General features: G+C 30.7%; 1 protein-coding gene across 2 annotated transcripts; it reads left to right on the top strand.

Annotated features, from left to right (window-relative positions):
• Positions 1 to 376: 376 nt before the first annotated feature.
• LOC143043204 (lactadherin-like) lies at positions 377 to 14,525 on the top strand. Of its 2 annotated transcripts, none has more exons than XM_076215615.1 (5): positions 377 to 553; positions 3,892 to 3,999; positions 6,689 to 6,728; positions 9,559 to 9,650; positions 13,380 to 14,525. In XM_076215615.1, coding segments are annotated over exons 1-5 (312 nt in total). In that variant the 5' UTR covers positions 377 to 483; the 3' UTR covers positions 13,382 to 14,525. The 2 variants fall into 2 exon arrangements, with proteins under 2 accessions (XP_076071730.1, XP_076071731.1); XM_076215616.1 differs by having other exon boundaries at positions 388 to 553; positions 6,692 to 6,728.
• The last annotated feature ends 2,670 nt before the right edge of the window (positions 14,526 to 17,195 follow it).

The following is a 17,195-nucleotide window of genomic DNA, read 5'->3' as shown; positions in this document are numbered from 1 at the left end:
TGTGCTGAGTTGTTCCCTACACTCTAAAAGCAATCATAGTCCAATGTTTCATGTTACAAAATAAAGATAAAGTATCTCTCAAATAGGTCTCAAGTATGATTCGTAAAGTTTTTGGACCTTTCGTTATATTGTAAAAAAGAACGGTCTAAGCAATCAAACTACATATTGCGAAAATTTGTTAAAAGATATGTTTTAAATTGAAGTATATTAACAGATACATAAACTCATTTAACAGGAATAACTAATGATATTTTATTAAATATATTTGTAATTAGATCGATAGTATTTGAATTTAAAAAAAGAACCGTCCTGCCTTGTTTAAACATGTAAGCAATATCATTTACAAAACTGGTTTGTCAACTTAAAAAAGTTTAGTGAGACACCAATGAACAAGATAGGTTATGCATGATTGACAGTTCCAAAATAATAAAGAGCATGTAAAAGTTGACTTGTCGATTGTAAATATAACTGTGCACACTTGGGATGTATTACATGTACATTTTATATTTTGCCTTATGTTCAGTGCCTTTGATACAGGCTGGAGGAGTTGTAGGTAAGATTTTTTAGGCTATTAGAAAAAAAAATATTTCCTATTGCAATAAGTCTTTTTGTAAATTTTTTATACATCTTATTATATCGTTCTCACACTTGATGTTGATATCATTCACATACTCATATCTTTAACATATCAATCATTTCATTTGTGAAAAGACACAAATGAAATATTTCAGTGATACACAACGTTTTGTTTGAAATGTATCTAATTTTAAAATTTTCGATTTATTTCGTTTTTATCTTTTTTTTTCTCATCTTTAACATTAATTCATTTATTCCACTAAACAAGCTAAGTGCCTTTTTCAAGCCATATATATATATATATATATGGCTTGAAAAAGACACTAAGCTTGTATTTATTTATATATATATTTCTAATGACTGATAAAGGATAGTTACATGTTTCAAGGTACTGGAAAAAATGATGAGTAATTGCCTGTATACTTAATCATACTTTAGATTTTGTAAGTAACGCTGTAAACATAATTATATCAGCTCGTGTGTGTTCATAAGTAGCATACATGTTCCACTATATTTCATTATTTTAAATACAGTTATTATAATTGAATTATACCTTGTACATGTAATATGGAGAGAGCTTTTATAGGCTGCACCTGTTGCTCAATCCTTTTCCTATCTTTATGAATAAAATATGTTTAAAATCAAATCAGAAATATTTCTTAAAAATGAAAAATTCCGATCAGAAACTGAATATTTGATGCAAAAATAAAACGAATCAGAAAATTTCTTTTGGAGGTAAAAAAAGAAAAAGGAAACCCCATATTTTTTCCAATTATTCATTAAATATTATTTTATCAAACAAATGGTCTCTTTTTATGTTGTTTCGAAACGATTCAAAGAGTATAGCTTATATAGAGAACAAACGTAAGGACAAAAGGATCAGAAGTGTGTGTTGCCTAAAAAAAAAACCTTTTTTTTTCAGCTTAGTCATTTAATATGTATCTAAATGATACTACAACATTACGTCAGCATTTCCAACATGCCTTTTATGAAAGTACACATAAAATGGAATTTATGTCAGTAAAATTGTAGGATTTGGGATTACGTGACCGTATTATTCAAATCTACAGATAACAATATTTAAGTCGAATTTAGAGTAAACGCGATTTAAAAAAACATTGTATTAAAACTGATCATTTTTCATTTGAGTTTTACATATGGTTGTAATATATTCTGCATTGTTAAATGTACAACAATGGCCTAGGTAATGTGACTTACCGAATTAGACTATATACCGGATTTGTTAACACATAAGCAACACGAATGGTGCCACATGTGGAGCAGGATCTGCTTACCCTTCCGGGGAACCTGAGATCACCCCTAGATAATGATTATATTGAGGAAAATCTTACTGTTGTTTTGAAAAGTAAATTTTGAAAAAGTAAATTTCAGAATATATATGCTGTGTTTTATTTATACGGTGTACTTCATACAATTATAGTTTATATGACAAGTCTAAGTAATGAATTATCTGTCGACACTACCCCTGGGTCGACAATTATTGTTGGTTGACTACTTATATGATATTTTTCATTTAGTTACACTATTACTATAACTTTAATAACAAGTGAAACTGGTGTAAACAGTTTAACTATTGTATATCTTATTACTTCTTGATATTGTAACACATGGTTTGATTGATAGCGTTTTCATTTGTTAAAAATTATTTCTATACATTGAACTTTTGATAGTTCAAAATCCCTTTAATTGATGAATTGTGCGGTAAAGATAGGACTCAGGAGCAAATACACCTATATATGAATTATAAACAGTTGAACAAATGTCATCCTTTAATTGAAATAAGATAACAGGTAAAGGCACAGCTAATGATGCGACTAAATAGAAACATTAAAATAAACAGTGAAGTCCGATTGGAAATTGATCAATAAATTAGATCGATGAAGCGAAATGAGTTCCATTATCTCTGATGCTTCTAAAATATTATACAAACTTATGTTACATTCCACATCCATGTATAAACCTTTCATGCAGCTGTCGACATCATTCACAATCCTCCCAACTCCAGTATATCGTATTTATCTTTAATTTGACCTCTAAAATATATTCAACAGACCATTCCCTGAACGTTAAACTTACACCGATTTATTATCATGATCGTAATATCAAAAGCCTATATAGTCGGATACATTATAAGATTTCCTATATAGAATATACACTCTAACACTAAAACTTTATAGAAGAGCAGAATTTTACTAAGCATGATAAAGAATATACCTCAACTTGTACAGACACCTAAAATCATTCATTGGCTGTAGAATAAACATAACCTATATGAAAATCGTGCAGCGAAGAATTTACGGAAATGCTATTAGATCTTGGAATTCAGACAATACAGAGATGAGCAAATCGTCTTAACATATAAATAGGAATAAAACATTTTTTTAATATTCCGCTGGCCCCTGCATCGGTTTTTTGCAAAGACAGGAGTAAATACACAATATGAAATTATGATTTGATCTAAAGTGCGTTGCCATTTGCGTACTATTGCAAATTTGCACAATTCTGTTTGTGTGTGTAATGTACATGTTTAAGCTTGGAGTGTAATGTACAAACTTTTTATATAAATGTTTAGGATTTATGAGTTTGAACAACGGTATACTACTGTTGCCTTTATTTACATATTTGTAGTCAAAACATTACGATCAAAATATATAATTGATATAGAATTTTCAATTATCGACATTGTCATGAATTATCAACAGCTGAAAATCAACGGTTACCGTAGTTAAGGGTTTTATGTTCCACTGATATGTTATTGCAAGGAAAAAGCAATCTTTTGAAAGAGGGATTATTCAACCACTGATACTAATCATTGTCAATAGCTAAAAATAAAAAGAATTTAAACTTGTTTCAAAATAAATCAAGAAGGTGTTTCGTACTGGAGTGAAACATGCCAGTTAATCCTGCAGTCTTATTTGCAACCAAAACAAGGGATATGAGTCTATATCCCCTGATATGAAATACACAAATAAAAAGTGTAACTATAGCAATTAAAATACTAGTAGAAAAATCAAGAGTGACAGTGTATAATATATTTGATTAATCGAAATTCACAGGAGATGTTGGCTCATATGCCCTGTTAGTTCTGTGTATTCGTTTGACCGGCGGCTCCGGAGATATCAACGCTGATAGAAAATAGGAGTCGAGTCGATATTTCCTTCAAAGATCCTGAATAAATTGTATATATGTTTTTTGTTAGTGTTTATCAAAAGTGATATTGTTTCCAAATCTTTAGGAAAATCAACAGATATCTTTCCTGTGTCGTATGTTCTTACATGATATGTATTATTTCAGATCCATGTTCTCCCGATCCCTGCCTTAACGGTGGTACATGTTCTGCAGTGTCCTCGTCATATACATGCGCTTGCGCTTCGGGGTATACAGGTTCAACATGTAACACAGGTAAGTTATGATTTTTGGCTAAAAATTATACAACAAGCAGGTAATTTGAAAACTTTTCAGTGAATTTTTGTTTTTGCCTTGGTTTAATAAAGTCACCAGAGCTAAACCTTTTTCAATTGATTTGTATAGCTGTAAATCCATGGCAAAGGTTAGAAGTTGGTTGAGTGCTCATAAACATGTTTAATCGCGCCATATGCTTTATGCGCTGTTCTTACTTATGCGACTATAGTTCAGTGTGTGTTGTTGGTTCTTGTTTATAATATTTGCTTTGTCGTTAATAGTTTTGTTATAGATTAGGCCGTTATTTTCTCAATTTAAGTGTTAGCATTTTTACAGGGTCTTTTATAGTCGACTAAACGGTATTGGTTTTTCTGTTTGATGAAGGCCGTATAGTTGTTGATAATTGTTTCCCTCCACTTCATTTGAATTTTGGTGGATTATATTTAATGGACAATTACACCAAAAAGATTCTTATAATGATTCTTACATCGAGCTTTATTTGTACTGTTTCTAAAATTGGAATGTATTTTTTAATATAGAAAAAATGTGTTTGTTACAAAACGTAGTCATCTGTCAAATTTTAGACTGTAAAAACGACACAATTCAGCATTATCAGAAGAAAAGAACACAAAAAAAAAAAAAAAAATCACCACAATATCACGATTGGAAAAAATTAAGAAAAAGAAACAGCAGTTAAAAAAATCCAGTGCACATAAAGCTGAAGATTGAAGAGCCCGAGCTCAACTGATACAAGAAATATTTAGAAATTCCTGCCCACCATGTTATCCGTCTTGTTTACCTTACAATGTGAACATTACTAATTTGGTGATACGTTTCATTAGTACGAGATAGTGACTGCGACATATATCAGTGACCATAGATATCCTAAATGTTTTAAAAGTATTGATCAATCAAACCTTAACACAAACTTACTGAATTATTTTAACTTACTGATAAACTCAACCATGACGAAGTGACAAAAACATTACAAATAACTACCTTTAAACCCAAAGATTTAGCAACAAAAACATCATCAACAATTACATACTGTAGATTCATTTATTTTCTTGGGTACCAATTTTCGTGGTTTGAGTAAAACTTACATATTCGTTGATATTTTATTTCGTGGTCTTGGAAAAGTCTGCATGCATTCCTTCAGAAATTTGGCAATTCGTTGAATATTTAAATTTGTGGTTCTCCTGTACCCACGAAATCCACGAAAATTGGTATCCAACGAATAATGATGAATCCACGGTACGTATTAACGGTAATTCTATGAAAACGGGGTATAATGATGCATAATTATGGTAAAACAAAGAATATTACGAAACGACAAATAACAGTATACCTAAACATATAGATAGAGGAACATAAACGGGCTACCAAAAAGTGTGTGAAAACTCATGTGTTCTTAAAATAGTCAGCAGATCTTACTTTATTTGTGATTCCCGTCTTGTCTAATTCGGCGATAACATAGACTGTTCAATGAAGATCAAAAGTCATCGATCAATTGACAGAATCCGAGAAACTAGCATTTAACCGATAGAAACACATCAACTATTACAGAATAACAACACATCAAAATAAATCCTGAAGTGCAAACATACATGGAAACTTAATTTTTAATACCATCTACCATATTCCTGACTTCGTTCTTGCCTTATTAAGAAACATATTTGGGTTGAATTTTGTTTTGTGGTTAGACAAAACTACGGCTTATATGGCAATAAAATTGAGAATGGAAATAGGGAATGTGCCAAAGTGACAACAACCCGACCATAGAAAAAAAAACAACAGCAGAAGGTCACCAACAGGTCTTCAATGTAGCGAGAAATTCCCGCACCCGGAGGCGTCCTTCAGCTGGCCCTTAAACAAATATATACTAGTTCAGTGATAATGAACGCCATACTAATTTCCAAATTGTACACAAGAAACTAAAATTTAAATAATACAAGACTAACAAATGCCAGAGGCTGTTGCAAATATCACTATAACAAACTACTTTACAGTAACAAATGGAAGAACAATCAGCACAGAAAAACGCATACATCATATTATAGTACATTACAACATGTAAACCGCAGAAATGCAATATTTATTTTCTTTTCAAGACAGAACAGGACACTTCCAACAGTGACGTTTTTTGTGACGTATACATAATCTTCAATTCCATACAATTGTATGAAACGAAAAAAAGTTCATAATTATTTTCACAATACTAGTCCAAATAATTATCATTATTATGAAGGGTCTTGAAAGGCTATTTAAAATTAAGACAGTAACCAGGTCATAACTATTTGGACTGTGACAACGTCATGATTAATTGGACTAAAACTGAAACAATACTCAATTCACGGAAAAAGGATATTAACTAGACTATACTGACGAATATGAAATGTAACGAAAATACAGAATTTAAACCACAGTTTAAGACACAACACAATATTAAGCCGAACCACAAAAGAAACATTATAATAAAATACATATTTGGTTTTTAATTTAATAGTGTTTCTTCTTTTTCTGTTATTCCGTACTGTCATGTTTTGTTAACCTTATTCTACATGTATTCCTTGAATTGTACGACACTGTAACAATAGTCATGCTATATTTTATGATATCAACCAATGTATAATAACAATTTAAATGTTACACTATTACAATTAACTTATACTTTTGTTTAATGAAACAGCAGTGCAAATGAGTGAGGAAGATACAGGTCTGTCCAACGGGTAAGAATAATTGATCTATACTATTGTGTTAAGAATTCATTTGATACATTAATGTTAATTTTAGAATAATGTATCAAACGAATTCTTTGTTTATAGTACCGCTATAAGTATATAGAGCCATTAAGATTTGAATCAACCTGTTGAGAAATTTAAGTTGACGGGAAAAAATATAATTAATAATAGACTCCTAATGTTAGCTGGGAGAATTAATGGCAGTACAATTCATTTGTTTGGTATTGCGAAAAGTATACATATGCAGTAACGACTGACAGTCATTAACAAAAATCACTTGCCATATTTAAACTAAAAGCTCTAAAGAACCTATATCGTCCACCTAAGTCCCAAAGCCTCTTCAATAATGGACACTCAATTGTGGACTCGAAAAGATGTCTTGAAAGAAAAAAGCGTTTTTGCTGATCTTGTTTTTCTGATAATTTTTAATGTTTCTCTCTATCTCAATTGTATAGGAAAACACACAAAAGGATAAAATTCGTCATTATTATTTTTTCTGGAATTTTATATATTTGTTACTCTTATATTATAAAGTATCTTCTTAAGATTTCGCTGAAAATGATATTTTCTTGTGAAACCCGATTGTTATTAAACTGTGTCTCAAGCTTTCATAGTTTTCGAATCATTGGCAAAACACTCAAAATGAGACAATCTCATCTATAAAAAGCATTTTTCAATTAAGATCTTGACTTGTTTATATATATATATATATAAATTTTAATTTGAAGATACTTAACAGAACTGAAACAATTTTCTTATGAAACAATTACTCTTTTACAGTAAACTTTTGAACTATGAGTTCAAAGTGGTAAAATTACCAAAGCAATTACACAAGATGGTTGCCGATTATTTAATATCTGTTTCTCAAAAGAATACTGGCCTCTCTTCCTCGAACATGAATTACCGAATAAGAATTATCATTGAGTTTGTAGAAACATCAGCAACATTACTGGTGTCACATATAAAATTGGATCTTCTAACTCTTCCGGAGCACCTGAGAGTATGAATATCTTTGGAATCTCTCGCGTCTCCTTTATAAGAAGTCTCGATAGCACTTTTGACTAAGTGGGCTTATAATATTTCTCAAGGAAATAATTTATAAGGCTACAAATCTGATCCATTCGAATGCCCCTTAATTTTGTCACTGCATGTTAAGCAATCTGAATTTTTAGTTCTTTTTGGTTTATTAGTAAGTATTGTTGATCTGTCCTGAACTTGCTAGTCACATTTGCCTTCTAGCTTTGTGCAATTAATGTATCTTTTTATATATAGTTTTTAACAAAGCTACGATGTAATATTAACACGATGACCAATTTATTAATCAACGAGTGGCAACAAGGCGTTTTAGTATATAGGTTTTATTAACCACATTTGAATTTGTTTAAATCTACGTTCCAATATCAACACGATTAACAATGTATTTAGTTACGAATTTTATTTGTAATTCTGATCGGATATTGTTTGTGTCTGATAGTTTGTACGCAATAAATTATTAAACGTGTTGTTTTATATTTTTATATATTTGTAGGTGTGATTTCTTTTTTATGTTGTATTTGTATGTAAAAGTAAAGATAATTAATCACCAAGTTCATCTGCATGATTTTAGTTAAAAGCAACTATGTGCTCAGGATTCAAATTTTTACACAGTTTATATAAGGCAGATATAGTTAGTTGCAATATTACTAACACAATTCTAAATTGACAATCTTGTACGTGTTATAAAATGCATCAAACTACATAATCATAAACCTAATTTTGATTTATATCCAATTCTTTAAAATTTACCTGTGACGTTATTTTTTGTAGCTTTGATACTTCGCGTGACATTCGATAAGTTTTTGCGAACTGTCCTAAATTAATTTTAGTCATTCGTTGTTGTTCTGTGGTTAACATGTCCAAGGATATTATTATATCATTTATTTATTTATTCATTTCCCTGTCTTGGGTGTGCTGCATTTATTTGTATTATATTCCCGTTATTTATTGTTGTCATTTTAGCGGTATATTTAATATTGCCATAAACCGCAGAGTTTTGGGAAGCCGTAAATACAGGTTCAACCAACCATTGTTTTTCTTAAAATGTCCTTTTCGAAGTCAGGAATATGGCAGTTGTTTTCTAATAGTTTGTTTCTATGTATGGTGCATTGTCGTTTGTTTTTTGTTGCACTTCAGTGTTCTGTACATGTAGTTTCGTTTTTTTCTTATGGTTGATGTGTTTTCCTCGGTTTTAATCTGAAACCGGTATTTTTTTTCTCTTAATCGATTTATGACTTTTGAACAGTGGTAAACTACTGTTACTTTCATTTATAATATATTCAAAAGCAAGTCGCTACAAAGTGTTTTAGTATTTGTGTTTAATGAACCAAATTTGAATGTATTATATGTTTAACTGATTTGTTTTCATTCTAAAGAACTCTAAACAGTCTTTGAAATGTTCGGGAATAGGCTCATAGTTTTAGGATGTACAATGACCTGTTGTTGCTAGCGTCTACGCTACGACATTTGGTCTTTGTTTAACAGTTGTCTCATTGGCAATTTTTGTTATGTGCATAACAGAAATATGAAATCGAATCAATTTGTTTAAAGATAAAAATAAATAATCGAAATCAAGATACAAAAAAAATCTATAAATTAAACAATCGTCATCTGTTTTAAATGTTGCTTTTATATTATAAACTTCAGCTTGATAGATATATCGCTCCATCTGTTAAAATATCTTTCCTTATATGTATTTGCATCGCATTTGTGGTAATTGTACCAGAGAAATGTGTAGCAACTGAGTGATAATGGTTTACAAACCTATATTTTTATTTTGAAGAGAAATTGCTGGAATAGTAATTGGAAGCATTGCCGGTGTTGCTTTAATTGCAGTCGGTGGTATTATTATTTGGAAATGCCTTTTGAAAAAATGTAAGTATATATTAATTAATAAGATATGGTTTGATTGCAAATGAGACTACTCTCAACAAAAGACCAGATGATTCAGAAATTAACAACTTAATTTCAACGTTCGACCTTCAACAATGAGTAAAAACCCTGAATATAGTCAGCTATAAAAGGCTCCGAAATTACAAATGTAAAAAATTCAAACGAGAAAACGAACAGTCTGATTTACGCATGGTTTTACACTATGAACGAAAAACGAATATGATATACAGCACCAAACGACAACCAAAATTACAGACTCATTACTTGGGAAAGGCCAATACAGCATGTGGCAGGGTTATAAGATCAATCCAAAGCAACGATATATTTGACAAAAACACAGAGAAGACGTAGCAGGGTACTTATACATCCCCACAACATAGACACTACCAGTACATGTCTGAGACTTATCGCAGTTATTGACAGGTAGATGAAGGCCCAAAACAACTGATAAATAAATCATGCATTTAAGACTAATTTTCATACATTTGTGTACATGACATAAAAGATGATATCCATTTTTTTAAAATGTTTTAAAATATAGTAATCATGGTAATCACTTTACTGAAACGAATTTGGATCTATAAAAAGCATCTTTCACGAAAGCACGTATGTTTGGAATAAAAGATCGATCAATGATTTTATACACAATTGAATAAATTAAAAAATAAAATAAAATCTACGAAAGAGCTCAAATACAAACATCATTGAATCCCATGTAGCTCAGATTAATATTACAAAATTCATCATCCCCCTTGACTTATGCATTTAAATCACACGCATTCATTTTCACGGATGTACTTAGGTGATCTAAGATAAAATTAATTATATACCTAAATGGAGTTATTTTCTTTCAGAACGACAGGTCATTCTTTTTCAGAATCAACCCGGACGATACCATGTTTCATTGAAATATGCTCAAAGGCATAAAATAATGACCTGTGTGAGGTCATTATTTTCCTTGATAAACATGCAATCTATAATTTACTTCAAAACTTAATTCGTCTAACAGTTTTTTGTTGCCGATTTGGAAATTTATTGTTTAAAGTTCAATCGATGATAGGTGTAAAAGAAAACCGTCATTGTAGTCCCGCATTTTAATTTTAGAAACAAATAACGTGAAGTACGTGAAGTTTTGTTAATTTATCGCTACAATAAAGAAACGTTATCATATATGTCAGATAAATTGTAATGTAGACTTTCATAAAATAAATCCAGATTTAACCTATTCGTGTGTAAGATTTTGAAAATCTTATTAAGTAAAACTGAATAGGTTGATTGATTTTTGGTTGCTTGCTTAACGTCCAGTGGCAAATATTTCATGCATGTTCAGAACGATACACACTGAATAGGAAATCATACTGTGACCTACATGTATTTATATTCGTCTTCGTGTCAGTTCTTAACTTTTTAAAATATATGTATACCTTTTACTCTATCAAATGATCAACTAATAATATAATCTTATATTCTATTCAATAACATTAACGTAACTCACGAAAGGGTCGGGTGCGGACTGGAGGGTATATAATTATATCCTGATTATCTTTTAATAAAATTGTATTGCTATTCAAAATACAATCTTTCTGAATTTTTCATTCGATTCAAGTAAAATTGTTAAAAAATATAACCACTTTTCCGAGATAGAAAAAACATAACAAATAGAAAAAAAAAACATACCCATCCTCCTTTTCTATAAGCTAAGTGGTACAATAAATTACTTACAATGTGTCTTGTATTTGTCATACACCGTTATCGGATGGTAACAATACATTTGTGTCTTACTTCATGCAGTTACAGTAATATTTTTATTGTGTATGGATAATAATTTTCAAAAGGTTTATATCTAAATTATTAAGTGAGTTTTATTTCACATTCTAAATGAGCCGCAGGGCGTATTAAAACCTGAACGCATTAGAAAGGAATATCCCACTTAAGTGTTGTCGGTAAAATAAGATACTAAATTTTACAAATCTTAATAGAATTAATATTTTTTTGAAGGTATATAAGTCAGATAATGCATATTTTAAGGTTTTTCTTGTCGTAGAACACACCTCGGGTAGTCAGGATTGTTCAAAGAAAGACCTCCCTCCGGTCGGTCTTTCATTTGATCAATCTTAACACCCCTCGGTGTGTTCTAAAACAAAAAACCAAAAATTATACAACTCTATTATTAAAACTTATACTGTTTGCATATTTCAATAACAGTAATAGACACTTTTTGCAATATTTGTAACTGTCAATTTGCAAATATATATACATTTTTTAAACTGTAAACTGATGGTACTCTTATCTTATCGATATTTAATGTTTCCTCGATTGAAAACAAAATAGATCAAACATTTTAAAATTGTATGCGTATGGCTTTACCCTCATCAGATGCCCTCGTTGCGAAAATTAGAAAACCAATAGATTCATTAATGTATAGATCAATGCTTGTATACATCATGTCGGCACCAAATTACTAAGTTGATACCACTTATGGGGACTGATAGTCTATCAACAGCGGTAAACGTTATAATATACATCTGACGTCGTAAAAAATATTGAGTTACTTATTCGGTTAAGAATATTATTAAAAATAAGTGGCTGCAAGTAAGCAATGTAAAAACATGGATTGAAGTACATATTAAAATATCAATAATGTGTGTGTAGTTCGATAATGTTATAACAAATTACATCAATGGAGGATAATCAAGCTTTTTTGCTTAATATAAAAAAGAAAATGTGGTATGATTTCCAATGTAAAAACCCTCTACAAGAGACTATATGACACATAAATTTATAAATTTAGGTCGTTGTAAGGCCTTCAACATTCACCAAAGTCTATACCGCATAGTCAGCTATAAAAGGCCCTAAAATGACAAATGTTAAACGATTCAAACGAAAAAATTAACGGCCTAAATTGTGTACCAAAATTCAAAACAAAATTTAAATAAACGGCAAGTACAGACCTGAGAGTAGTCGCAGTTACTGACAGCTAGTTCAAAGACACTAACAACAATTAAAAACAATCATGCATCTAAGACGAAATTATCAATCATGTACAAATCCAAAATCCAATGAATTTAGTGTAAAGACGTCGTAAACTGTCAGAGAAAAAAACAACAAAAAAACATGACATTGTGCAATGCCAAGATACAGGTATCGACAGACTGTAGATCTATGAATGTGTATGTGTATATAACAATAATATTTAGTTTGCTTTCAATTTACTGTTAAAAAATCAATGGTAATACCAATGAAAACAATATGCAATGATCTAATTACAGTGTTGAATTTATTTCCTTTTATAATACGTTTGATGTGTCCGGGCTTATGATTTTGCCATTTGATTATGGACTTTCTGTTTTGAATTTTCCTCGGAGAGTTCTGATTTTTATGTGATTTTACTTTTTACCAAGATCGTTTCTACATTTCCGGACACAGTAAACAACATCAACACAACAACATCATTTAGTTGGCAGGTGCACAAAACAATAACTATTCAAATTAAGTAATGCTCAAACTTTTTGCAAATCAGATATTACAATGAAACACACATTTTGAAAATAATCTACGTCCAAGCGTCATAAACAAATACATTTAGAAAAATATTTTAAATAAATAAACATAGCTTTATACATACAAATATTGTGGGTGTATCAAAATTATTATTAGTTAACGAAACAAAAATGTAAATATGTATAACAATATTGTTTTTCTTTATTTCAGAATCAACAAAACCAAATTAAAATGAACAGCAGATATCAACAGATACATATATTTTCCAACTATGAAATATTATCATTTTGTACTTTAAGATGAAAATAGGAATACGAGTCCATTTTACTATTAATTAGTTGTTCATGGTTTTTAAGTATATATAAATGTACAAATGGGTATATTTTGTTTTATTTTTAGTAATTAACTAATGTACAATGATCAAAACGTTACCATTTCGTTAATTGTATCTATTTCCGAAGCTGTTCATTTTGTTCTTTCTTTTCCCCTAAACAGCAATTTCAATAAGTATGCGTAGTCATTCTTCCAAACCTTGTGGTATATATACATTTGTGATGACTTATAATGTTGTTTATATCTGCATGCCCCAAGGTACCTGAATTATAGACAATTACTTGCTTCATCAAATGGGATATATATCACAAAATATTGTGTATATATAAAAGATAGCACAAATACTTCATGAAAATTAAAAATATAACATTTTTGAAAAAATGTCATGTATCAGTTCGATATCTGCCTGATTCTTAGGTGGAACCTTACTTAACACTACAGATATTTATTTGTTTGCATGTGTTCATGACTTGCATGCAATAATCGAATGTAGTTCTACTATTTTGAATACAGTTTTTTTTATTAATGATGTATACCTTGCACATATAATGTAGAGAGAGATTTATAGTTGTTACCTATTGTTCAATCCCTTTCGTATCATAATGAATAAAATATGTTAAAAATCAAATCGTCGTGTTCTCCATAACGGTTATCCAACTCGTAATGCGTTTATACATTTTCTAAGGGTTACATCTACAACACAAGTCAGCATCTGTGAAACAGATATTCCATGACGGTCAATATTTTTTATACGGCGAGAAGGGGGGGGGGATTATCGATTGATACTTGTCCTCTGAAGAAATATTTTACACTTAAGCTAATACATAAAAATGACATATTTAATATAATTATACCATTTGTGAATTTATATTCGGAAAACTCAATTTTTTAAAAATATAATTGAATATTTTATTCATGTACCAAGATTCGTGTTAAGTAAATGTATTTGTGTTCATATACTATCAATTGAACACCGTAATGATATATTTGAATAAAGTTTAAATCAGCACCTCTTTAATTTTGATTTTGATAAATAAAATCATAACTACTTATGTTTTCTATACGTTGATTAAACCTTACGTTGTTAAGAATTTGTGCGCTTATTTGTTGGTATTGTACTGGGTCACATTTTATCAGACTATTTATATTGGTTTACATTTTACAAATTGTGACTTGGATAGAGAGTTGTCTCATTGGCACTCATACCACATCTTTTTACATCTGTTTATGACCTCTTTACATTAGCTGTATTTAGCAAAACGTGTAGGACACTTTTAAATTTCAAAATGGACGGGCGAAAAGTCAATGAAGAGGTGAGAAAAGACAATGAAAAAGTGAGACAAGTCAATGAAGAGGTGAGAAAAGTCAATGAAGAGGTGAGAAAAGTCAATGAAGAAGTGAGAAAAGTCAATGAAGAGGTGAGAAAAGTCAATGAAGAGGTGAGAAAAGTCAATGAAAAAGTGAGAAAAGTCAATGAAAAAGTGAGAAAAGTCAATGAAGAAATGAGAAAAGTCAATAAAGAAGTGAGAAAAGTCAATAAAGAAGTGAGAAAAGTCAATAAAGAAGTGAGAAAAGTCAATGAAGAAGTGAGAAAAGTCAATGACAAAGTGAGAAAAGTCAATGAAGAAGTGAAAAAAGTCAATAAAGAAGTGAGAAAAGTCAGTGAAGAAGTGAGAAAAGTCAATGAAGAAGTGAGAAAAGTCAATAACGAAGTGAGAAAAGTCAATGAAGAGGTGAGAAAAGTCAACGAAGAAGTGAGAAAAGTCAATGAAGGAGTGAGAAAAGTCAATGAAGTGAGAAAAGTCAATGAAGAAGTGAGAAAAGTCAATGAAGAAGTGAGAAAAGTCAATAAAGAAGTGAGAAAAGTCAATAAAGAAGTGAGAAAATTCAATGAAGAAGTGAGAAAAGTCAATGAAGAATTTTTTTTTTCAAATTTATTCATGAATAGTATAAATCAATAAATATCCGATAAAACGCTGTCCAATTAGTAATGAATTAGAAAATTAAACAAATGCTCATACAAAGGCTAAAAGAGGGACGAAAAATACCAGAGGGACACACTAGTAGCCAGATTTAAGTCTGAAACGGTCATTTTGGTCTGATCAAGTCTTAATCGACTTAATTTATCGCTAGGAAAAAACGTTAAGACCTGTTTAGACACCCAGACTCTGTTCAGATATACCGTGTCTATTTTTCTAACATTCAAATAGGACTTGATTAGATCACGTTCAGATCAAATAAGACCAAAGGTAAAAACTCTGTTTAGTAACTGTAAGATCGTGTTCAGTCGTGTTAAGATTTTAAATATTTTGATAGGAAATGCAAGTGCTGCTGGAATGTTGCTTTTTAGAAATAAAAAGTTCACAATTAGAAAGCTGAAATCATCTCTTTTGTCGTAAAGTTTTGTTTTCAATCGACCCTCATTGTCAATTTCTAGATGTAAGTCAAGATATGAGGCCGACTAAACTGTATCTGTTGTATCCTTTATCTCTAGTTCAATGGGATAGATGCATTCGACATAGTCACCAAATTTTGAATTATTTAGTGAAAGAACATCATCTATATAGCGGAAAGTAAAGTTAAAGGATATTGCTAACTTCTTTTCTTTCTTCCTAAGAAGTTCCTGTATGAAGTCAGTCTCATAATAATAAAGAAACAAGTCGGCAAGAAGAGGGGCACAATTCGTTCCCATTGGAATGCCGAGAGTCTGTTGAAAAACACGTCCTCCGAACGTAACAAATATGTTGTCAACCAAGAAATCAAGCATCTTGATAATGTCAGTTTCAGAGAATTTTTTGTTTGAATCAGAGTGATCCTTTACAAATTAAAGTAGGATTTATCCCTTCCCAAGACAAGATACTTGTATCTTCGTTGGCCATTCTTTTTTATGAAGCAAAGCAATATCAACTCTTTCAATTTGTCTTTTAGTTTGGAATGTGGAATACTTGTATAAAGTGTAGAAAAGTCAAATGTTTTAATACTATTTCAAGATGAAAGAGAGTTAGATTGTATTTACTCTAAAAGATCATTGGAATTTTTAAGTATCCACATCTGATTCACGCCACCTCTAAAATAGGCAGTTTCGCAATAACTTTGAAGCCCGTCTTTGGTTGCTGATTAAATAGATGTTAATAATTTAGAAAGAGGTTTCGTGCAGCACTTGGAAGACCCAGCAATATACCGTTGTCTGTAAGAACACTCATGCAGTTTAGGTATCCAATACAGTGATGGACAACAACATATTTGTCATGAAGGTAGGATAGGTGTTTTGAAACATTAGGGTCTTTAAAGATTGACATAGCATGGGCATTGATAGACCCATTCAGTTTCTTAATTCTGGTTTGTATCAACGCCCTCACTGCCTTAAACCATTCGGAAAGAGTGTCTACGTTTTCCTTCTCACGCTTAGCCCATTGCCTGGCTTATCTTATGGTATATTTTTCGATAATGCGTACTGTCATAGAAACGATGGAATGATCGGGCTAATTGAAATGCTGGCAAAGAATGTCGTTAGCATTGAGTTAAATGTCTCATCTATGACCGCGCATACGTTTGTTTAGCCTTCCTTTCGTTTCACCGACGTATACCAATCCGCAAAGGTTGCACTATAATCCGTCATCGATTTTCAATTCAGATCATCGTCACTTCTGGTAAAATATGACTTCTTAGTTAAATTGCTAGTGAATTCAGCAT

This window comes from Mytilus galloprovincialis, chromosome 8, assembly GCF_965363235.1.
Source record: "Mytilus galloprovincialis chromosome 8, xbMytGall1.hap1.1, whole genome shotgun sequence".
Lineage (NCBI taxonomy): Eukaryota > Metazoa > Mollusca > Bivalvia > Mytilida > Mytilidae > Mytilus > Mytilus galloprovincialis.
The sequence above is the reverse complement of the archived record's forward strand: the minus strand, read 5'-3'. Positions and strand labels throughout refer to the sequence as shown.